This window comes from Astatotilapia calliptera, chromosome 18 (genome assembly GCF_964374335.1).
Source record: "Astatotilapia calliptera chromosome 18, fAstCal68.1, whole genome shotgun sequence".
In the NCBI taxonomy this organism is placed as follows: Eukaryota; Metazoa; Chordata; class Actinopteri; order Cichliformes; family Cichlidae; genus Astatotilapia; species Astatotilapia calliptera.
The window spans coordinates 36,468,451-36,494,331 of NC_137439.1; the positions used below are offsets into that span (position 1 = coordinate 36,468,451).

Sequence of the window (25,881 nt, forward strand, 5' to 3'; positions counted from 1 at the left end):
CACAATTTCACTGGGCTTCGGATCGAAGTGATTTTTCATCAGAAGCACCAGCTCTTGGAAGGTTTTGTCTTTGGGCTTGGCCAGGCTGAGAAGCTGTACGTCGCTGCTCCGACGACACTTATTAATATCGCTCTTTGTTTCTCTGCATCGTCGATCTCGTTAGCTGCGAAAAACTGATCGAGTATTTCCGCATACTCATCCCACGTCTGATTCTTTGGATCGAACTCTACTAGCGTGCCAATTGTAGCCATTTCCGCTTCGAGGTTACTGCCTTCTATTTCCAGCCGAAAACTTTTGCATTCTTTGAAAAGCTAGCCAAACCTGTAGCCGACTCCATCACTTTTTTTCTTCTTCTCTTTTCTTTCAGTCCGGTTGCCCCAAACTCCTTCCCCCTAAACGTCCTCGTCGCCAAAAGGATGTTGCAAAACAAAAATAAAATAACTGAGCCTTACACCGGAGAATCGTTGCAACTTGTTTACTGAACCTTCTTTTCAGTACATGTACAGAACATCAGTGTCCATTTTAGTGCCTCCTACAGAACACTCTCTTCTTCCTCTTTCTTACAACATAAATGTAACATAGAACCAATACTGCCTCTCCTGGCATTACCATTGTAACGACACACTCATTCTGTTTCTTTCAGATGAATAACAGGAACTTAGGATGCAGGTATCTATGAATAATAACTATTATGCATACTCATATATTTATATAACCAACTAATTTCCTGCGATACCACAAAACAAAAACTAGGAAGCCTGACCTCAAATGAGGCAACATGGATCCCGCGTGGATCACAGCGGGGATCGCAACAGGGATCCCGCGTGGATCGCAGCGGGGATCGCAACAGGGATCCCGCGTGGATCGCAGCGGGGATCGCAACAGGGATCCCGCGTGGATCGCAGCGGGGATCGCAACAGGGATCCCGCGTGGATCGCAGCGGGGATCGCAACAGGGATCCCGCGTGGATCGCAACGGGGATCGCAACATGGATCCCGTGTGGATCGCAACGGGGATCCCGCGTGGATCGCAACTGGGATCCCGCGTGGATCGCAACGGGGATCGCAACAGGGATCGCAACAGGGATCCCGCGTGGATCGCAACGGGGATCGCAACATGGATCCCGTGTCGATCGCAACGGGGATCCCGTGTCGATCGCAACGGGGATCCCGCGTGGATCGCAACGGGGATCGCAACGGGGATCCCGCGTGGATCGCAACAGGGATCGCAACGGGGATCCCGCGTGGATCGCAACAGGGATCGCAACGTGGATCCCGCGTGGATCGCAACGGGGATCGCAACGGGGATCCCGCGTGGATCGCAACAGGGATCGCAACGGGGATCCCGCGTGGATCGCAACAGGGATCGCAACGTGGATCCCGTGTCGATCGCAACGGGGATCCCGCGTGGATCGCAACGGGGATCACGCAGGAATCACATGCACATGGGAAGAGGGACACAGCGTGGAGTGAGAACCCAACAAAGGGAACCCTGAGACAACATAAACACACAGAGGATAACAAGAGAACAGCTCACAGTTGACACTAACAATGGACTAATGAGAAAAAGGAAGCAAAAAAAAAAAAAAAAGAACACAATGCAAACAGGATAAGAGACTATCAAAGTAAAACAGGAAATGACAAAAACTGAGACCTCGACTGAGGATCGCAACATGGATCCCGTGTGGATCGCAACGGGGATCCCGCGTGGATCGCAACGGGGATCGCAACTGGGATCCCACGTGGATCGCAACAGGGATCGCAACAGGGATCCCGCGTGGATTGCAACGGGGATCGCAACATGGATCCCGTGTCGATCGCAACGGGGATCCCGTGTCGATCGCAACGGGGATCCCGCGTGGATCGCAACGGGGATCGCAACGGGGATCCCGCGTGGATCGCAACAGGGATCGCAACGGGGATCCCGCGTGGATCGCAACAGGGATCGCAACGTGGATCCCGTGTCGATCGCAACGGGGATCCCGCGTGGATCGCAACGGGGATCACGCAGGAATCACATGCACATGGGAAGAGGGACACAGCGTGGAGTGAGAACCCAACAAAGGGAACCCTGAGACAACATAAACACACAGAGGATAACAAGAGAACAGCTCACAGTTGACACTAACAATGGACTAATGAGAAAAAGGAAGCAAAAAAAAAAAAAAGAACACAATGCAAACAGGATAAGAGACTATCAAAGTAAAACAGGAAATGACAAAAACTGAGACCTCGACTGAGAAGTGAACTTAACACGGAGAAACGAAAACAGGAAGACTGGATTACAACTGGAGACGCTGATGACAAGACACAGAGACAAGACTAGGAACAAATTGGAAAGGGAACTGCACAAAAGGGAACTAATGTAACAAAACAAGAACCAAAGATTTAGAAATTACAAACTCCGATTCACTAGAGAAATACAAAACATAAGATTAACAAATACAAAAAAAAGAAAAAAGAATGGAAAGCTCTTCAATCCAAAAGAAATCACAAATCCATAACAGCCTTTAACTTCTTTTACTTGACATTTTGAACTTTTATTTTCAAGCTTTTAAAGCTTGAAGCTTTTAAAGAACCGAGAACGAATTCTCTATAAAAACTGGTTCGAAGTAGGGCTGCCATGATTAGCCGACTAGTCACGATTACGTCGACTATCAAAATCAATAGCGTCGACTAATTTAATAGTCGACGCGTCATTTGAAGCTTTGTAAGATCTGAAAGACGCAGGAATAAGTAGTAGAATTTAAGATTTGTAAAAGTGCTCAGACCTTTTCAGAGAGGTCTGTTACCCACCAACTCGATAGCTGACCGGGAGCTCGAGGGGCACTAGAGCCGGGGAGAACAGCGAACTCCTGGCACATCGTTTTCAAACCCTCGCTACTCAGGTTAAACATGATATAGAAGTCACTTAGATAACTTATTGTTTGGCTTTTTTGCTGCATTTCGTTGACTTGTACTTGTGACATGTGCAATGACAATAAAGTTGAATTCTATTCTATTCTATTTTTTCAGTGTTTTATTTGCTATAGTTTTCACAAACGTCAGAAAACAGATTAAACAGATGGTCGAGAATTTACTCCAGTGTCCTGTTATTTTGCTTAGGCTGCTGCCCCCGCGACCCAGCCTCGGATAAAGCGGATGAAGATGGATGGATGGATGGATGGATGGATGGATGGATGGATGGTCCTCTTATATTTTAGATAGCAAGGAGCAGACGGCTGAGTTTATTAAACTCCACCGAGACAATCTGCAAATTTCATTAAATTGCCATAACGGCAATGCTCAGTGGCTAGTGGATCTGAGGGCTGACCACAGCGACCTCCCTGAACAGGGTCCAGTAACCATCACAGTGGCAGATATCCAAGAAAGGGTCTCCAGTATGAAGAGTTGGACAGCACCAGGGCCCGACATGGTTCACGCCTACTGGCTAAAGAAGCTGACTGCACTCCACGAGCATCTGGCAGCACAAATGAACCAGCTGCTAGTTAACGAGAGACACCCGGAATGGCTAACTGAAGGTCGGACGGTCCTGATCCCCAAGGACCCCAAGAAGGGACCGGTCCCCTCCAACTACCGACCAATAACCTGCCTCAGTACTACATGGAAGCTCCTGTCAGGCATCATATCGGCTAAGATGAACAGGCACATGGGTCAATACATGAGCGGGACACAGAAAGGGATTGGCAAGAATACCAGAGGCGCAAAACACCAGCTACTGGTAGACAGAACAGTCAGCCGAGACTGCAAGACCAGACTGACCAACCTGTGCACTGCCTGGATTGATTACAAGAAGGCCTATGACTCAATGCCCCACAGCTGGATACTGGAATGCCTAGAATTGTACAAGATCAATGGGACCCTAAGAGCCTTCATCAGGAACTCAATGGGGATGTGGCGTACAACACTAGAGGCCAACTCCAAGCCCATAGCACAAGTCACCATCAAGTGCGGGATCTACCAAGGAGATGCTCTGTCCCCACTGCTGTTCTGCATAGGCCTGAACCCCCTCAGTGAGATCATGAACAAGACTGGCTACGGATACCGACTACGGAACGGAGCAGTTGTCAGCCACCTCCTGTACATGGATGACATCAAGCTGTATGCCAAGAGTGAACGAGACATCGATTCACTGATCCACACTACCAGGCTATATAGCAATGACATTGGAATGTCATTCGGACTGGAGAAGTGTAGTCGGATGGTAACAAAGAGAGGGAAGGTAGTCAGAACTGAGGGGATTGAACTACCAGAAGGCAACATTGCAGACATAGAGGACAGTTACAAGTACCTGGGGATCCCGCAGGCGAATGGGAACCATGAAGAGGCCGCTAGAAAAGCTGCAACCACCAAGTACCTGCAGAGGGTCAGGCAAGTCCTGAGGAGTCAGCTGAATGGTAAGAACAAGATCCGGGCCATCAACACGTACGCCCTGCCCGTGATCAGGTACCCTGCTGGGGTAATAGGCTGGCCAAAGGAGGAGATAGAAGCCACTGACATAAAGACAAGAAAGCTCCTTACCATGCATGGAGGGTTTCACCCCAAGTCCAGCACCCTGAGGCTGTACGCTAAGCGGAAGGAAGGGGGCCGGGGACTGGTGAGTGTCAGCACCACAGTCCAGGATGAGACAACGAACATCCAAGAATACATTGGGAAGATGGCCCCAACTGACCGAGTGCTCAGTGAATACCTCAGGCAGCAGAAACCCAAGAAAGAGGAGGGAGACGAGGAACCATCATGGAAGGACAGGCCCCTGCACGGTATGTACCACCGGCAGATAGAGGAGGTGGCTGATATCCAGAAATCCTACCAGTGGCTGGACAAAGCTGGACTGAAAGACAGCACAGAGGCACTAATCATGGCAGCACAAGAACAAGCTCTGAGTACAAGATCCATAGAGGCTCACTGAAAAGCCTTCAGCTAATCCAAAATGCTGCAGCAAGAGTCCTGACAGGGACTAGAAAGAGAGAGCATATTTCTCCTGTTTTGGCTTCCCTTCATTGGCTTCCTGTTAAATCCAGAATTGAATACAAAATCCTGCTCCTCACATACAAGGTCTTAAATAATCAGGCCCCATCTTATCTTAATGACCTTGTAGTACCATATCACCCTATTAGAGCGCTCCGCTCTCGCTCTGCAGGCCTACTTGTTGTTCCTAGAGTATTTAAAAGTAGAATGGGAGGGAGAGCCTTCAGTTTTCAGGCCCCTCTTCTGTGGAACCAGCTTCCAGTTTGGATTCAGGAGACAGACACTATCTCTACTTTTAAGATTAGGCTTAAAACTTTCCTTTTTTCTAAAGCATATAGTTAGGGCTGGACCAGGTGACCCTGAATCCTCCCTTTGTTATGCTGCAATAGATGTAGGCTGCCGGGGGATTCCCATGATGCATTGAGTTTTTCTTTTCCAGTCACCTTTCTCACTCACTATGTATTAATAGACCTCTCTGCATTGAATCATATCTGTTATTAACCTCTGTCTCTCTTCCACAGCATGTCTTTATCCTGTCTTCCTTCTCTCACCCCAACCGGTCGCAGCAGATGGCCGCCCCTCCCTGAGCCTGGTTCTGCCGGAGGTTTCTTCCTGTTAAAAGGGAGTTTTTCCTTCCCACTGTCGCCAAAGTGCTTGCTCATAGGGGGTCATATGATTGTTGGGTTTTTCTCTGTATCTATGAAGCGCCTTGAGGCGACTTTTGTTGTGATTTGGCGCTATATAAATAAAATTGAATTGAATTGAATTGGGGTCTATCACACCAGGCAAGACCCCAGGTGCAGGCTGTGTAAAGATGCCCCAGAGACAATCCAGCACATAACAGCAGGGTGCAAGATGCTAGCAGGCAAGGCATACATGGAACGCCATAACCAAGTGGCCGGCATAGTGTACAGGAACATCTGTGCCGAGTATCACCTGGAAGTCCCGAGGTCAAAATGGGAGACGCCCCCAAGGGTGGTGGAGAATGACCGAGCTAAGATCCTGTGGGACTTCCAGATACAGACGGACAAAATGGTGGTGGCTAACCAACCGGACATAGTGGTAGACAAACAGAAGAAGACGGCCGTAGTGATCGATGTAGCGGTTCCGAATGACAGCAATATCAGGAAGAAGGAACACGAGAAGCTGGAGAAATACCAAGGGCTCAGAGAAGAGCTCGAGAGGATGTGGAGGGTGAAGGTAACGGTGGTCCCCGTGGTAATCGGAGCACTAGGTGCGGTGACTCCCAAGCTAGGCGAGTGGCTCCAGCAGATCCCGGGAATAACATCGGAGATCTCTGTCCAGAAGAGCGCAGTCCTGGGAACAGCTAAGATACTGCGCAGGACCCTCAAGCTCCCAGGCCTCTGGTAGAGGACCCGAGCTTGAAGGATAAACCGCCCGCAGGGGCGTGCTGGGTGGTTTTTTTTTTTTTTTTAATATATAAACGCGATTTCAATATGTCACATATTGACAGTGGCTCACCGATGCCAATAACATAATTGCCCAGCTGCATTTCAGAAAGAATGCAAAAGCATTGACATATATTTTTCCTTCCTACGATAGGCTGACGGGCAGGGCAGAGATAGATTTTGGTAGCCCGACTGGAAAAATCGCTAGCCCCGGGACGTCAGGCTAGCGATTTTGCAAGCCCTGTATCTGATTGAGGAATCACTCATCTTTGGAAAAGAGAGTTTATTACAGAGAAATGTCTCTTTCCAAAATAAAAGCTATACTATACGCTTCTTCTGGGCTATATTCTCAGCAGCATATTAAACATATCAGGTCCCCATAAGGAGACTCATGTGCTAACGGCTGTCTAAATGACTCGGGTAAAGTTTGTAGCATGCTGCTTGTTGTTTTTGTCTGCTTCCACTTGTCTTTGCACTAGGATGATGTCGGAGTAAATGTGCAGTCATATTCGTTGTGTTCCCACTAGTGCTGTCAGCGTTAATTTGAAATGACGTTAACGCCACAACACAGCAAATCTCCGTTAACAAGCTACTGCGGATCGCCCCGTGCGTGGGGCTGGACGGCCAACAAGCTAACAAGCTAACTGCGCTAACACACTAGTTCCCACCCATGTAATTGAGCATTGCGTGGCACATCCAACATACTGTTTTACTTTAGTCCATGACGCGCTTACCTTCAGGGTCATACGTCACATGAAAACCAAAATAGTTCCAAAAGGCCAGATCTGAATGAGGGTGGGGGAGGTTCAATTTGTCATATTGCAACGAGCTTAGCTTCTGTCTCAGTAGCTTACGCTGCGCTCAGTGGATCTGCGCTCGACAGTGCAGCCTAGGCGGAGTAGTCGAACGCAGATCCACTGAGCGCTCAACACAGACAGCATCGTCAGAAGAAAAGTTGATCAAATAAATAAAAAAATTTGTATTGTTTGATACATATGCGTACCGAACCGAAAGCACTGTATCGAACGGTTCAATATCGATACGAGTATCGTTGCACCCCTAATATATATATATATATAAAACTAAACACCCAGCACGCCCCTGCGGGCGGTTTATCCTTCAAGCTCGGGTCCTCTACCAGAGGCCTGGGAGCTTGAGGGTCCTGCGCAGTATCTTAGCTGTTCCCAGGACTGCGCTCTTCTGGACAGAGATCTCCGATGTTGTTCCCGGGATCTGCTGGAGCCACTCGCCTAGCTTGGGAGTCACCGCACCTAGTGCTCCGATTACCACGGGGACCACCGTTACCTTCACCCTCCACATCCTCTCGAGCTCTTCTCTGAGCCCTTGGTATTTCTCCAGCTTCTCGTGTTCCTTCTTCCTGATATTGCTGTCATTCGGAACCGCTACATCGATCACTACGGCCGTCTTCTTCTGTTTGTCTACCACCACTATGTCCGGTTGGTTAGCCACCACCATTTTGTCCGTCTGTATCTGGAAGTCCCACAGGATCTTAGCTCGGTCATTCTCCACCACCCTTGGGGGCATCTCCCATTTTGACCTCGGGACTTCCAGGTTATACTCGGCACAGATGTTCCTGTACACTATGCCGGCCACTTGGTTATGGTGTTCCATGTATGCCTTGTCTGCTAGCATCTTGCACCCTGCTGTTATGTGCTGGATTGTCTCTGGGGCATCTTTACACAGCCTGCACCTGGGGTCTTGCCGGGTGTGATAGACCCCAGCCTCTATGGATCTTGTACTCAGAGCTTGTTCTTGTGCTGCCATGATTAGTGCCTCTGTGCTGTCTTTCAGTCCAGCTTTGTCCAGCCACTGGTAGGATTTCTGGATATCAGCCACCTCCTCTATCTGCCGGTGGTACATACCGTGCAGGGCCTGTCCTTCCATGATGGTTCCTCGTCTCCCTCCTCTTTCTTGGGTTTCTGCTGCCTGAGGTATTCACTGAGCACTCGGTCAGTTGGGGCCATCTTCCCAATGTATTCTTGGATGTTCGTTGTCTCATCCTGGACTGTGGTGCTGACACTCACCAGTCCCCGGCCCCCTTCCTTCCGCTTAGCGTACAGCCTCAGGGTGCTGGACTTGGGGTGAAACCCTCCATGCATGGTAAGGAGCTTTCTTGTCTTTATGTCAGTGGCTTCTATCTCCTCCTTTGGCCAGCCTATTACCCCAGCAGGGTACCTGATCACGGGCAGGGCGTACGTGTTGATGGCCCGGATCTTGTTCTTACCATTCAGCTGACTCCTCAGGATTTGCCTGACCCTCTGCAGGTACTTGGTGGTTGCAGCCTTTCTAGCAGCCTCTTCATGGTTCCCATTCGCCTGCGGGATCCCCAAGTACTTGTAACTGTCCTCTATGTCTGCAATGTTGCCTTCTGGTAGTTCAATCCCCTCAGTTCTGACTACCTTCCCTCTCTTTGTTACCATCCGACTACACTTCTCCAGTCCGAACGACATTCCAATGTCATTGCTGTATAGCCTGGTAGTGTGGATCAGTGAATCGATGTCTCGTTCACTCTTGGCATACAGCTTGATGTCATCCATGTACAGGAGGTGGCTGACAACTGCTCCGTTCCGTAGTTGGTATCCGTAGCCAGTCTTGTTAATGATCTCACTGAGGGGGTTCAGGCCTATGCAGAACAGCAGTGGGGACAGAGCATCTCCTTGGTAGATCCCGCACTTGATGGTGACTTGTGCTATGGGCTTGGAGTTGGCCTCTAGTGTTGTACGCCACATCCCCATTGAGTTCCTGATGAAGGCTCTTAGGGTCCCATTGATCTTGTACAATTCTAGGCATTCCAGTATCCAGCTGTGGGGCATTGAGTCATAGGCCTTCTTGTAATCAATCCAGGCAGTGCACAGGTTGGTCAGTCTGGTCTTGCAGTCTCGGCTGACTGTTCTGTCTACCAGTAGCTGGTGTTTTGCACCTCTGGTATTCTTGCCAATCCCTTTCTGTGTCCCGCTCATGTATTGACCCATGTGCCTGTTCATCTTAGCCGATATGATGCCTGACAGGAGCTTCCATGTAGTACTGAGGCAGGTTATTGGTCGGTAGTTGGAGGGGACCGGTCCCTTCTTGGGGTCCTTGGGGATCAGGACCGTCCGGCCTTCAGTTAGCCATTCCGGGTGTCTCTCGTTAACTAGCAGCTGGTTCATTTGTGCTGCCAGACGCTCGTGGAGTGCAGTCAGCTTCTTCAGCCAGTAGGTGTGAACCATGTCGGGCCCTGGTGCTGTCCAACTCTTCATACTGGAGACCCTTTCTTGGATATCTGCCACTGTGATGGTTACTGGACCCTGTTCAGGGAGGTCGCTGTGGTCAGCCCTCAGATCCTCTAGCCACTGAGCATTGCCGTTATGGGTTGCATCCTTCTCCCATATGCTCTTCCAGTATTGCTCCGTCTCCAGCCTTGGTGGTGCTGTTCTCTTATTGTTCCCTTGCCACTGAGAGTACACCTTTGCTGGTTCTGTGGAGAACAGCTGGTTTATTCTCCTGCCTTCTATCTCTCTGGTGTACCTCCTCAAGCGGCTGGCCAAGGCTGTGAGTCTTTGCTTGGCAGTTTCCAAGGCCTCAGGTATGGACAGCTTGCTGTATTTCTTAGGCACCTTATTTGTCGCACCTTTCTGCAACTCCGTTAGTTGGCTAACCTCCCTCCGTGCTACTTTGATCTTGCCCTCTAGCCTCCTTCTCCATGGAGGGTACTGCCCCTTGTCGCTGTTCAACTTGTAGCCAAGCATCTCACTGTACGGCTATCATTTGTTAACATGACGCTTGTTCTTATACATGTAATACATTTATTACCAACCTGAAAGCTTATCCGCTGGTCATTCGACATGACGAATGACTTCTGAAATCTTAATCTAGCTCATGATGCTGTAGATTTCCGTTTCGGTCCACTAGTAAAACCTAGTTCTATTAATCTGCACTCATTACTCTTGAACCGGAAGTAAGTCCCCAAAAACTGAATTTTGGAACCGAAACTGAATGGTGAGAAGTGAATCTGAAATTATTTGAGAGCTAAATTTTTAAAGGATAATATACAGTTTCAAAGCAAATGAATTCATTACCAAAATATAAAATTCAATTTCAATTTAGTGATGATCATTTTCAAACCAATAAACTGAACTTCAAATTAGGCTAATTCATATTCAGTTTCTAAAAGCATTTATTCAAGTTACAATTCAGATTCAATCCGAGCAATTCAAATGTAACTTATTCAAATTCAGTTTCTTTATTTTAAAGTGGATGGTAAAGCGGATGCTGCATCCAGGAGCGAAACAACCGCATTATACTGCTAACTTAACTTCTGCTCCTTGCAAGCATATGTGTGGACAGCATGCTAACACTAAGCTAGCAAGAAGTCAGCATGACTATAAAGACTGTAGCCTATAGGTTTATAATGATACCATATATAATGATAAATGGTAAGTATGAGACAATGGATTTCATGTCATTTTATGGAGAAATGTAAGAGTAATGTAATGAGTAGTATAACAAATTACTTTCTCCTGGGAGTAGTTTAGCAATGCACTGCATTGATTTTAATAAAAGTGTTCTGTGTGTGTGTAATACATTACTTTTTATGAGTGATGACCCCAACAGTGGTTACAACAAAGAGGGGAAAAACTTCCAACACGCACAAACATTTAACCACACGGCATGATATTAATTTGTACAAATGTATTAATGTTATTATGACACAAATGACATGCTGCTTAGCCTGTGAGAGCCATATAAGAACTCATAAGACATATAGATAATTTTCATGTTACCTATAAAAAAGACCAACATTAAGTTCAATGAGGAGAGATGATTAGAAAGAATGAACGTGATTTATTGATGAAAAGAATATAGATAGCGGATAGACTCTGGTGGCCCGTCTCAGCGGAGTGGGTGAAAGGGATTAGAGCAGGACGGAGATGCTGGTGGTGGAGATGAAGGTGGCTTGAATGGAGCCTGAGTGATGAGAGGTAGAGATGGGGAGGAGGTGGGTTGCACAAAGCCGTCTGCAAGGAGAATGATAGATGCCAATGAGATTTAAAGTATACAGCATGAATGCTGATTGGCCTGGAGAAGGTCAGGAGAATGTGATTGGACTAGACCAGTGATGATGAGTGATGATGGGAGTGCTTAGATTTAGCTGGCAGCACCTGGATGTGGACAGATGTGAGGCCATACATCTTCTTTATTGAACTTGTGCATAAGCTTCATTTGTATTAAAAAAGTCAGTTCAAAATAATTCATGTCAACAGAGAAATGGCTGGATTATTTCTGTTAGTACAACATAGAAACAGTGTAGAGCTTTCACTGCTCTCAGGTTGGTCAGACTCCCACAGCATTGGGAACAGATCTACAAAATGAGTAGGAGTGCAGATCTGCTGTGGGAAGATTGCTTTCCCAGTCAAACACAATTTACTACATTTGTCTCCACAAAGAAAAGAAGGAGACTTAACAGCTCTATTAGTCAGACAAGGAATACATTTACCTAGTTTAGTTATGTTTTATTTGTGGAAACTACAACCCTCTTTTCAAAGATGTGTAGACACTATATTAAACGTAAATAAAAAGACAACATAATAACCTACAATTTGCTGAAAGCGTATACTGGGGACGATCCACCCAAAGTGGCCAGGGAATGATATAGATGAAAACAAAAGAGGGAGCATAAGGAACAAAAAGAGATGAAGAGAGGGTAAACAGCAGGCCTAACGCTTGCCACTGGTACAACTGTTGATGGTGCAGAAGCAGCAGCCCCGACAGCAAACGTGGGGAAATTTGAAAAACATTTCACCCCTAAACTTTGTTCTACGAGTTGCGTGAGCCCACAGCGACGGTAGAGGAAGTGCCCGGCTTCATTAAGGGATTTGACTGGGCGGAGTCGGTAATGAAAATGAATGAACAGGCTGCGGTCAGTGCGTGAAAGTCCAGTGCACAGTGATCAGCCAAAAAGTGTGTCGGCCCACCGGGCAAATGCCTGATATGCCCATTCCAGCCCTGCAGTATTAGTGTCAAGTTTGAAAGTCTAGTATTATGACTAGCCTAATTCCCACCTACACCTGTAATCACAGTCCCTGAAAGCAAGTGGTGTTTTAGACACTATGTTACTGTGCTAGCCAATGTGAAAGCTGCACATGTGGAGATGTACTTACAGTGACAGTAGGTGCAGCGAAGGCCAGGCTGAAGAGCAAAGGCAATGGACAGACTTCCTGTCTTGGGAGGATGTATGGCAGAGATAGACTGCGATCATTACAACTGTACCCAGAATGCACCGGCTGGAAAATATCCGTCAGCTCCAGGAAGTAAAGACTGACAATAGAGGAGGCCAGAATAGGGAGCTGCAGAACAGAACACAGACCGATGCAAAACAAATGAACACAGTGTGTGGAGATGAAGTTAGGAGAAATACATCAATACAAAAAAATCACACACTTGTTTAAAAACAATAAACTGCATGGATATAAGAAATTGACCTGTCTCATTGTGTCTGTTGAAGACTTGTCCTCATTTTTATAGATTCAGGCCAGAGTAACTCAACTAACTTAAAGTACTCATTCAGGTATTTGTCACAGATAAATGGTAAATGGCCTGTATTTGTATAGTGCTTTTACTAGTCCCTAAGGACCCCAAAGCACTTCATACATCCAGTCATCCACCCATTCACACACACATTCACACACTGATACTCCATATGAAGCAATGCCCAAACATTACTCCGTTTACTGCCCTCCCCCCGGCTCAGAGATTTAGTGGGGTGTTGTATATGAGTGTGGACTTGTATACAGTTAAACATGTGTGGGTTATAAAATGGCAAATTCTGAATATTGATTTGAAAATAATGGAATTTGAACAAAGGGGGTTGAAACAGAAAACGTGTAAATGTCATGCTACTCCTTTTTGAGCATAAACACTGTGTAGATATTAGATATTCATGGAAACTTGATGTTTTTACGTTTTTCTCTTGTTATTTTAGTTATATTTACATGTTCAAAATAAACTGTTCTGCCTATCCACATTTTATATGTACATTCACAGGTTAGGTGCTCCTGTTTAAGTGCTTGTTGATGCAAATATCTAGTCAGCCAGTCACAATGTCACAACACAATGCATTAAGGCATGTAGCCATGATCAAGGCTACCTGATGAAGTCCAAACCAAGTGTCACAGTGGGGAAGAAAGGTGATTTAAATGAAGATGAAAGTAGCGTGGTCGTTGGTGCTGCTCTGAGTATTTCAGAAACTGCTGAACTACCAGGATAACACAACCTGCTTCCAGCAGGATAACACACCTTGTCACAAAGGTGAAATAATCTTAAACTGGTTTCTTTGAACACGGCAATTAGCTCACTGCACTCAAATATACTCTATAGCAGGGGTCCCCAACCCCTGGACTCCGGTCCAAATGTGGAGATCAAGGGGGTTTACTCCGGACCTAAAGCATTTTCCCATTTTCTATGTCGTTAGATATTTTATTCCTGCTGGCTGCAGTGGCTGACTTTTGAACAGGCGCGATGGGCAGCTATGTGGGTCAGCAACGTTCTAGTCCACACTCTAAGCCAGCTGGTGGCGGTATTGCACCACCAACTGCCAAAAAAACGACAAAGAAGAACAATGCAGGCCATTCAATGCGGGTTGCTAAGTGACTATCTTGGAAGCTCGCACTTGCTGACAGCACAATGACGACTTGGTGGTGCACAGAAGACTGGGTAAAAGAAGATGGCTCTGTCAAAAATATGTAAAGTGGACTATGAAAGATGAATGGCCATTCCCCATCTGTGAATGCTACTCATGACCACTGATCAGTGGTTGTTGATCAATGGTCATGACAATTTGCATATTATTGATCAAGGAGCTGATCTCACAGCCCATTGTTCCTTCAGTGGGCTGGTTTCAGTCATTGTGCAAATGTCCTGTTTATAAGACTGAAACCTGCAGTCAGCTGAGACTGAAGACGTCACCTGATGATGACGAAACGTTTCTCCCACTGAAAACATCCTGACGAACAGAATCAAACTTTTGGGATTTACTTACCTGGTTGATTGAGCATCGAGACACATTAATGTTGGTTTGTGTGCAATAGATTATTGCATAATTTCTTTGTTAAATAGTTTTAATATCAGTACTTGAACTGGATTGCACTTTTCTGTTCAGCAGATGATGTAATGAGCACATGAATAATTGATCAGTAGTTACAAGACAAAAATCTATATTGTTAATTAAATGTTTAATAAACATGAAAGAAAATATTTTTGTTGGTTCATTTAAAATGTTCTGACCCCAGATTGACTGGATGATGGAGTGGACCTCCTGCTATTGTAGCTGGATACCGCTGCTCTGTAGTCACCAGATCTCAGTCCCACAGAGCATCTTTGGGATGTGTTGGAATGACCGAACAGGAAGGTTTCTATGGAGCACGTCTGATTTTGGTTGGCACTGAATGATTTAAAGAAGCCGAAAAAGAAAATATAATTGAAAAATATTTTTGGATTTACATATAATTTGCATCCTACTTGTCTTTCTAAACCAGCCAGAACAACTGAAAGTCCATTTTAAGTTGGATTAACTCCTTCCTATGTTTGTGGTGTATTACATTCAACTGTTTCATAAAATGTAAATAGAACCTAAGTACATGTAAAATTTATTGTATTATCCTTTTCTAACACTTTTATGTTTTAACTGATTTAAAGAAGAAACACAAAAGACAAAGTGCTACATTTTAGATCTCTCTTTAACCTGTCAGTCAAATGTTCAACAGAAAGAAGCATCATATTGCATATTTTTGGCTTATTTAATGATACAATTATCTGCGCTGCACATATGTGAAACCCAGGGGTTAAAGTGGGCCAGAGTGATCTGCGTAATTTCAAATGGCTGAATCAAAATCCCCAAACACACAAACTGTTCCCACGCAGTTTGTCAGAAAACATATCTGTGAGCTAAATGTGCAGAAAACATGTGCAGCACTGATAGCTGCAGGAAAATGTAAGAGGAAGAGGAGAGATTATTTTCAAAGGTGAGGACTGCTCAGCAAGCTCACATGTAACGTCCTAAATCGCTGTAGGTATTTAAAATCAGATCATTTATCAAGTTTTTGGCTTGTTTTTCTGAAACATCTTGCAAAACGAGCTGACGTATGCAAATGTTGGGTTATTCACAGGTTGCATGAAAATACCAGGCAGCTTAGCGCAGCATAAAGTGGTGTGTTAGCAGGACTGTGATAACGTTTACAGTGATGCATTATGTTGGATTGGCTAAATCTCGATTACATCAAAGGTAACAGACATTAGTTTATAACACTGGTCAGATTCACTCACTGAATTCCACCTGTTATACCAGCTATCAGCCGTAGAACTCACATAACATTTGTTTATATCTTTTTGAAATTTGGCTGGCTAAATCCACACAGAGAAGCTATTACTGAAGCAGCACAGCTGATCACAGCCTGCACACAAAGAATGTACTGCTCCTACGGGGTAAGAGCATCACAGGAGCACAAGCTAGCTAATGTGGCTTAGCTGCTCAAAAGTGTATGCAACTAAAAAGTTGTGTTGGTTCTCAGTCACCTAGGTCATGGCAGTCTAAGGAGAAAGGAACGTTTCTTGAAGACATTTCACCTCTCATCTGAGAAGCTTCTTCAGTTCTAAAAGCCGAAGGTGGAGAGTCCCAGGTATTTAACCTGGGTTGGAGCTGACCCACTCACCATCACATAGCACGGTCTCACACCCATGACCTCTGCTTATCTCAGAGGCGTCCTCCTTCGTTTGTTTACTGCTGAGAAACCAAATAATGTTCATTTGTCTATTTAGGGTCCTGAGCTCCAGCATCATGACAGGTATGGCTTAACAGCTTGGACATATCAAACATATGACTCCAGCAGACAATCTATACTGCATTTAAAACATGTTTCTCTCCATGTTTGCTCTGATGACTGTCAGGCAGTATTGGGAATACATGTTGTGTTTCAGTGTCAGCAACAAACAAAGTTTCTTGTTTCTAAGCTGGCAAACCCTAATGTCTCTGCTCCTGAGCCGACTGAGCATCTGTGACTGTTTCTGTGTTCACCAGCCCAAGAAATTAGATAATGAATGTTGTTTTTCTCAGCCTGTGAAGACACAGCCTGAATTTTGTGTTGCCAAGCTGCCATGGCAGAGTCTTTCTGTGGTGCTTCACTTGAGACTATGCTAGTAGCACAGCTAAAGCCTTCAAGGACTGTCGCTCCATCTGGAGCCCAGGTAAGCACTGTTTCTGTTGTTGCTACTCCTAAAGACTGTTGTGCTCTCTTGTCTGTGCCAATAATGATTATAGCTCCACCAGTGATTGCCCCTGAGCCTTCACCTCCACCTGTGTCTGCTCCTAGGCCGGCACGGACCCAGCACTCTCCTGCACCCGTTCCAGTTCTTAGTCTGCTGATTAAATTGTGTCCACAATGAAGATTCAAATTTTAAGGATCAACTCCTGGATTTGTGAGTGAACAACCTGTGAGTAGCAAACTTATCAGGGAGGGAAAACAGACCAAACTCATGTCATACACGAACAAACAAATTAGGTTCCTTTGCTGGCTGCAGGACGTCCTGCAAACAGCAGCAGGGTTTGCTTGAGGTGTTAAGGAAGACTGTAAAAACATCTGGTAGCTCAGCAGACTAATTAAAAATTTAACAAGCAAATATACAGCTTGAACTTTCAGGTGGAACCACATAATTTCATGGAAAAGATCAAGAACGAACACGGAGACACAGAAACCCATCATGGTGTTAAACTGACACAAGCTCACAGCAGGGTTCACATAGATTGAACTAAGTGGTGATATTTTATCTATTTTAAGAAATTGTTTTAATAATGACAGCAATTATAAGAAAGAATAAAGATTTCTAAAACTGTTGTTTTTTTACTATTATTATTATTTTTCTGTATCGTTCCAATCAGCCTTTATCTGTCTGTCTTTCCACATAAACAGGTAGCGATTTTAGCATTAGCATCTTGGCTAATCCAATCAGATGGCGACAGACAACATGTCATTCCACACCTGCAGAAGAAAATACTGCTAATGATGACTTGTGACAATATGTCTCTTGTGTAAATAAACACATACATCCAAATGTATTGTTGTTTTTAATAATGGTAAATGGCCTGTATTTGTATAGCACTTTACTTAGTCCCTAAGGACCCCAAAGCGCTTTACACTACAATAATGGTAAGCAACAATGCGTGCTCCACGGCTAGTCTGCCAGAAAATATAACAAGATATCAAATTTAAAATAATCCAAAGAACATGTGTAGCTGCTACTGTACAAAGAGATGAAACATGCCAAAGATGATTGGTTCAGGTAAAACAAGCAAGTCAAAGGTCAAGCAGAACTGGGTACAAGAGGCTGATTAATAGTACTTTTGCTTGAAGAGCCCACCCCAGTTGAAAGTAGGAGTGTGCCACATATGTTATATACTGATTTCATTGCTATAGCAATGCCATTTTCTTGTTCCTTAGTGTAATGAACGAGCCCAGGCATGTCTGAGAGCAAGAGCTGCTTGTCTGATCATAAGTATCTGCGTCAGCAACCTACAAAGCACCGTACCTTGAAGATATGCAAGAAAACTGATATGCAAGAAACAAACTTGTTTCACTACTTGGGGCAAAAGCACAGCACTGAGTACAACCAGGCTACAGACGAGGGAACACCAGCAGCTGGTCATGTTTAACCCAGATGACTACACTAAACATCAATGGAGCGCTCGTAACTGTACCAGGAGCAGCAAACAATGGATGGAAATTATAAAATATTTTATTATGTCAAAATATTGTGTAGGGTTCTGATGAGTTACACGGTTACTTTAATGACTGATAAACTAAAGCGTAAAGCAGTTATTTTGCAGTTATTTACAGTAAAGACCCTACATATTAATCAGTAATTTTCATTTTATTATTTCATTGGAAAAAGTCATTGGTTACACTGGATCCAACAACTGAAAGCAGTTAAGTAGCTGACACACTGTAACAGGTAGGGCTGCCACGATTAGCGGACTAGTTACGATTACGTCGACTATCAAAATCGTCGACAACTAATTTAATAGTCGACTTGTCGTGTGAAGCTTTGTAAGATCCTGAAAGACGCCGGAATAAGTTGTAGGATTCATCCATCCAACCATAATCTTCCGCTTATCCAGGGCGGGGTCGCGGGGGCAGCAGCCCAAGCGGAGAAGCCCATCCTTGTCAGATGCCCGAACCACCTCAGCTGGCTCCTTTCGATGTGGAGCAGCGGCTCTACTCTGAGCCCCTCCCGGATGGCCAAACTTCTCACCCCATCTCTAAGGGAGAGGCCAGCCACCCTTCGGAGGAAGCTCATTTCCGCTGCTTGTACTCGCGATCTTGTTCTTTCAGCCACTACCCACAGCTAGTGACCATAGGTGAGGGTAGGGGCGTAGATCGACCGGTAGTTGTAGGATTTGAAAGTGTAATAACGGACTGAAACAGAAGATGGCAGCACTGCATCTACAAGGATGCCAGCTGCCCTTAAACGCCAAAGAAGAAGAAGCAGTCTCCGTCAGGGGCTGCATCCTCCTGAGGCCCCATTTCTAGGCCGATTACGTCACAGCGATGCGACGAAAGCTGTCTAAATTCAAAGAGTCCTCCAAATGCATCCGCCTTTTCCCCAGATTTGAAGGATGGGTCGCGTGTATCCTTTGTGGCCCAGCCTATCCCAGAATTCATAGCGCGATCCAGCTAATTCCAGTTTCCAACAATGGCGGCCGCTACTTTTTACTACTACTCTTATTACTCTTTCTGGGTCACAAAATAAACTTTTAACATTTTCAGGTGAGAATGTAGCTGTGTACACTTCATATATCTGCTCGGTTTATCAAGACCACATATTTGTAAAGCGCTCCGACGTTTTCGGAGACGTCTGCTACCCACCAGCTCGATAACTGACCGGGAGGTCACTAGAGCCGGCAATAACACCAAACTCCCGGCATATCGTTTTCAGACCCCCACGGTCTTTCGCTACTCAGGTTAAACATGATATATAAGTCGATCGTGGCTCAAGAGTTGGGAGTTCGTCTTGTAATCGGAAGGTTGCCGGTTCGAGCCCCGGCTCCGACAGTCTCGGTCGTTGTGTCCTTGGGCGAGACACTTCACCCGTTGCCTACTGGTGGTGGTCAGAGGGCCCAGTGGCGCCAGTGTTCGGCAGCCTCGCCTCTGTCAGTGCGCCCCAGGGTGGCTGTGGCTACAATGTAGCTTGCCATCACCAGTGTGTGAATGTGTGTGTGAATGGGTGGATGACTGGATATGTAAAGCGCTTTGGGGTCCTTAGGACCAAGTAAAGCGCTATACAAATACAGACCATTTACCACTTAGATAACTTAAAAATGTGATTGTTTAGCTTTTTTCAGTGTTTTATTTGTTCCTCAGTAAATCGGTTTGGCTGAGATTAAAGTTATAGTTTTCACACAGCTGAATAAACGTCAAACAGAAAACTGGTTAAACAGAAGTGTGAGATGCTTGAAAATTTACTCCAGCGTCCTGTTATATTTGAGATATGAAGGATCAGATGGCTGAGTTTATTAAACTCCACTGAGACAATCTGCAAATCTCATTAAAAGTTTAATAAACTATCGAGGACTTTCGGTGAGGCATGTAGAGACATGGTCACGCCACATTGAGCTCCGTCTGTACTCTCCCTTTCTAGCAGCCGAAGCCAAAAGAGAAACATTGCAGAGCGTGATGAAAAACATGCGGGCAGAGGCCTTGGACCAAGCTCTATCGCCTGTCGGTGCAAGTATTTCTCAAAATGTAACCTTGCTGCAGTCGGTCCAAGACAACTTAAACATGCAGGTAGCTAAAGTGGATATGCCACTGGTCAAGGTCGATAACCTACAGGGCTCAGTCCGCCAAGTCAAAAAAGATGCTAACAACTGTATAACTGAAATGGGCAAGCTCACACTCAAGATTAATCAGTTGGAAGATCGAGAACGGAGAAACAACATCAGAATCACTAACCTACCAGTGGGAATCGAAAGGGATCCTTGCGAGATGGCATAACTCAGCTCATAACCTCAGGACGTCGGAGCAGTATGCATCACGTGATAGAGCGGCTGTGGCGTGCGAGACCTGTCGGCAGTCTGGTTGAGCATTTGGAGCCTCGCTACCAAACCAGCATTTAATCTCAGAGAAAGGTATCCCAGAGAAGTAAAGCAAGTGTGTAAGTTCATCTCTGAATGTTTGTAAAACATTCCCACATTAAGCTTAACAACTGATATAAGGAGCTACAGCCTCTTCTCTCTCCCTCCCTCTCTTGGTGCTGCTTCAATCATGAAACTGATCAATGATCAGCTGATCGGCTTTTCTCTCTTGTTTGTTTATCGCCCACTTTGCGCCAGAAAGAGGAAACCAGCGGCTGAACAACAGCAGCACGTTTAAGCTTGATAAGCTGCTGTTAGAATTTATTTAATATTACTTTCTACACCAGGATCTTTTTCTACAGCTGACGGCTGTAACTGTGCAGGGGCGGATCTAGCAAAGTTTAGCCAGGGGGGCCGATAGGGCATGAACAGGGAAAAGGGGGCACAAAGACATACTTTTCTTTCTTACTCTCATGTCTAGCTTTTAACAAATAATTATCTGAATCTTACAACCAAAGTTTTCATCTAATATAAAATGTATAGTCCATTATTATATATCAGAACTATTAAGTCAAATTTTTAACTTAGTAAGCTATAGTACTTTTTCCTTTGGGTATCATCTGTGCAGTCTGCAATTCTGTTGAACGAAGATATTGAATCTATTTAATTACTGTAGAAGAATAATTGATTTCTGTGCATTTTTTTGCACATACATTAAATTAAAGTTGATTACGTCGATTAAACATCATGAGGTGTAGGGTGGGGCGTGGTTCCCTATTTTTCTTTTTGCTGGGAGTTTGCAACCCTATTAGTTAGGTTGCTTAATATTTCCTTCTTTTTTTTGCCTGTCCCATTTGGTTCTTTAGCCATCAGAATTGTTGAAGACCAACAAGGATACCCAATGGATTTATTTTGCCAAATGGATCATCACAGCTTTGCCGTATTGGTCCATTTGATCGACCTTTGTTTTTATTATTTATTTTATTTTATTTTCAGTTGTTACAGACGGGACAGACATGACTGAGGGACAGGAAAGAAAAGAAAGGGGAGAGGGACAGTGAGAAAGGAAACTTAAAAAGAGAAAGAAGAGAAAAAAATCTCCTGGATCAGCTGTTGAGAGAAAAAAGAGAAAACAAGCAAAAAACAGAGCAACATACTAAACACAACAGCATCACATTAATCTAGCTAAGTGTAAACAGCAGTAAATACTAAATACTGAATGTTGTTGTGCAGCAAGCAGGACCGACAGCGCACAATGTGCTTTGAAGTAGCAGCCAAGAAAGGTGTAGTTTGTGTCTATGGACAGTGAACACCTGTGTGGATCAGCACGCTTGTATTCAAATGGTTTCCACATGTAACGGTCTGCAAGAGGATGGAGAGAGCCATAGCCCCGCCCCCCAGGGCATGAAGCAGGCATGGAGGAGATCCAGGCCCCAGACATCCAGAGGCCCCAGAGTGCGAGAGCCCAAGGAGGACCACCGGCGGGGCATCCGTGCCACCCTCATGGGAAGGGCTGAGGATCCCCAGACGAGGCGTCACCCAGTAGCCACCGAGCAGAAGCTAGAGGGGGCTGCACCGGCGTGCCCGCCGGCTCTGCCGGCAGCCAGCTGTGCCAGAGTGAACCGAGCCGCAGGCCCGAAGGCTGGAGGCCCGAGGGCCCCCTGCACCCCGGAGGAGGCCTGACCGAGCAACAGGCACCAGGCCCCACTTAGGTTGCTTAATATTTCCACTAAGTACTCTTTAAAATGCCAGAATATGAAGGATGGAGCAGGTTTAAATTTATTAGATTGATCAGTTTTGTTGAACTATGAAATATTTTGGGTGCAGTGTATTTTTTGCATACAGGTATAACAGAATAGCTTTTGTGTTGTTGTTTATTTAAACTTGAGTATGAACTTATACAAAATGCAGCAAGATATTTAAAAAACTATTTTATTGATCAAAAAATACACTATATCGGATTTATATCGGTATCGGACATAAAAAAGTGGTATCGTGCCATCTGTAGTATAAAGTGGGATATATTACAAAAATCTAGACCAGAAGGAGGATGGGCAGTCCCAAATTTCAAACTATACCATTTGGCATTCACATTGAAATATATCAGGCAATGGTTGGATCCAGATGCAATGGCCCCATGGTTGGACATTGGAAAACACCTTGTAACCTCGATTACACTACAAGACTTTCTTTTCTCTGGGATTTCACTTAAACAGTGCTCATTGCAACAGGGGCCTATAATTTCGTATTTATTGAAATCATTTAGACTTTCAGAAAAAGGTCTTAGGTGGACTAACAAAGTGGCACAAGCACACCCCTGTATGGCAAAATATCACTTGCTAACTGGGTCCAAAACCTTCACTAAAAGCCCATGGGCTCAAAGCCCTATCCAGGTGTTAGAGGAGTTACAGTAAATGGTACAAATTCAAATGCTTAGTTTCCAGGAGCTGGTTACTCGCTATACAGTCCCAGAGCAGTCATTATTTCACTATTTTAGATTACGCTCAGCCCTCAAATCGCATAATATCCAGTGGGGAGACAATTTAAAGTTAGACTTAATTGTAGAGCTGGTGCAAAACTCACCTAAAAGAATAGCTTCATCTATCTATTTGAATCAATTAAAGTGGTTAAAATCCCAAGATTTTCTATTAAAGAATGGCAAAAAGACCTGGCAGGCCAACAGGAGAAGATGGCCTGGACCACAACCTGGGCCAATGTTGCCAGTTGATCAAAGAATCCCAGCCACCAATTTATCCATTATAAGATTAACCCTTGAGCCCACTGGTGCCATATAAATACAACTGAATTGAATGCAGCATTCTCAGGACTAGTGTAATATTTAGTAATAATATTAACTTACTGTGTTTCATAGTTATTAGCTTATTGAGTTGATTTAGTGGCCTACAGACACCTGCTTCAGTGACAGAAAAGGATATTTTACACAGAGACAACGATCTATCATTTACTCAGCTGTCGTCAATGACTTCCCTTTAATCCTCATGGATGTTTTATTAAGTACATACAGGAAGAGAAATTTGAAGATGTGCCAAACAAAGCAAAGCCTTTGTGGATACTGTGCACAGAGGGAAGCAGGCTACAGTAAGGATGTTTTCCTCCTCTTAATGTCTGTAGCTCTGAATGCAGAGATATAAAAATATACCCCATTCAGTGGGCCATGTTGCCTAGCAGCCAGTTAGTGGGTAGGATGGTGTGACAGTGTGTGAGATAGGCAATGTACCAGACACAGAGCAACTCTGTCACGGAAAGAAAGAGAAACTGTGATTGACAGAGAATGTTTTCCACCTAAACTCTGTGCCAGGGGCAAACAATGAGCTGAAACGTAATCGTGCACGCTCCTCACAGTTAGCATCGCACGGCAATATTTTATGTATAGCACAGAATCAGCAAACCCTACATGCAAGCAGGCTTCCTCTTCATTACACATTCATATGAAATTCACACATTTTAGCTGAAAATACAACATTTTGGAAAGACTGGCTCGGGAATCTGCCGCGGGTCGGTAGATGGCATGGATCACCTGTGTTACTGTGCATCATAGAGCAGAAAAATATCAACAGGCCTAAAAGCTGGGTGTGTGAGTGAATATAGAGAATTGTGTAGAGGTTGTTTTGTGCGATGCACTGTCAGAATTGTCCTGGCATGCCTTCTCACTAATGCCTTTAGATTAGAGCTGGGCGATATAAGATTTTTTCATATCACGATATGTTTTTTTCATTTCAGGCGATAACGATATCTATCATGATATAAGCCGAATAACTATATTTGTACAATTTAAATGTGCCGTTGCTCACAAGTAAAATGTGAAATAATCAGCAGCTTGTTTTTAAATATTTATTTCCCATAATAAGTTCAACAGGGTAGATGTACTTAAGGAACATGAGACTTTTTCAGATAAATAAAGGCAAATATTGCAAACTACACAAAAGGCAGCCGCTAAAGCGTTTAAGTTTCAAAATAGAACAAACGAAACAGACTAAATTGTCAATTCCACTTAGAAACAAAATATTAATTCTAAAAATAAATCTTAGTTTGTTTTACAGAAGAACAGACAAAACTGACTAACTTTTGTCAATATCAAATAAACTGAGAACTAAAAGGAAATTCTCAATCTCTCCTTGTTGTATAGCTGAGCTTTTCAAACAGTTTTAACAGTTACTTTAGTCTGACAAAAGCCGAATGACGAATTAGCGCTTCCAGTCAGAGACTGAGGCTACGTCCACACGTACACGGGTATTTTTGAAAACGGAGATTTAAAAAATAATCCCGTCCACACATAAAGGCAGAAATGAAGGAAAACGCTGCTATGAACATGCCAAAGCAGCAGGTGGCGCTAGATTCCTAACCGTGCAGAAATGTTGGCCAATCAGAAGTCTAGAAGCCTCGGTGGGAAAAAGTAAACAAAGCTGGGGCATAGAAGCAGAACCGAGTCGTATGTGTGGACGGACAGTAACTGTGTGTATATGTAAGCATTTAAACACTGCAGAGAGTAGAATTAACAGTAACAGTATTGTAGAAATTCATTTCACCGAAACAATAACGTGGCGCACAGTGTGACGTCAAAAAATGCGCACACCTTTGACGCTGCGTTTTCTCCGTTTTTCTAGTCCACACGTAAATGCAAAAACGGAGTTTTCAAAAATATCCACCCTGGCCGGAGTTTTTAAAAATCTTCGTTTTCAGTGACCAAAAACACGTTTATGTGTGGACGAAAGGTGCAAACGCATAGAAAAATCTGTGTTTTCAAAAATACCCGGGTACGTGTGGACGTAGCCTGAGCATGCACCAGTTTATTGTATTTCCAGACTTGCTTTCGGCACATTTACAGTGCACGCTACTCTGTTTTTTGTCAGACTTGAAATAGCCGAAATACCTTCACACTACGGGACTTCTGTGGCTCTTCCGTTCGACAATCTCTCCGGCATTGGAACCAACATCTGTTTTCTCTTTGGTCACGCTCGGTTGATTTTTCTAGTCGGCACACTCATTTCCTCCATTACCCGGGCGGTACGGTGGCTGGCTGCTTCCCAAACATGTACGGCTTGGCACTTGTGCTGTACGTAACAAGTCACGTGACGTGACGCTGCAGCTGTGATTGGTTCGGCTCTGCGCTACTTAATTTGGATTGGCTGTTCTTTTTTTTTTTTAAAGAGGACAAGAGCGGCGAGGTCTATCGCGATAGCTTAATTTTTCTATCGAGAAAAAGTTACATACATATCGTTATCGTTCTATCGCCCAGCTCTACTTTAGATTTAGCTGGGCCTGACCAGTGGAACGATTATGTCTCAGGGCCAGAAATATCCACGTATCCAACGTCCAACTTCAAACATGACAGTAAGTGAAGGGACCATGAAGAGAAAATTAGAGC

General features: G+C 44.6%; 1 protein-coding gene across 1 annotated transcript in view; it reads right to left on the reverse strand.

Moving 5' to 3' along the window:
* Window positions 1-25,881, reverse strand: part of LOC113010990 (phospholipid phosphatase-related protein type 4-like) — an 80,619-nt gene that overhangs the window by 51,208 nt on the left and 3,530 nt on the right. Inside the window, exon 2 of the mRNA XM_026150342.2 lies at window positions 12,538-12,723. Coding sequence (XP_026006127.1) covers window positions 12,538-12,723 — 186 coding nt within the window. The remainder of the gene's footprint in view (window positions 1-12,537; window positions 12,724-25,881) is intronic.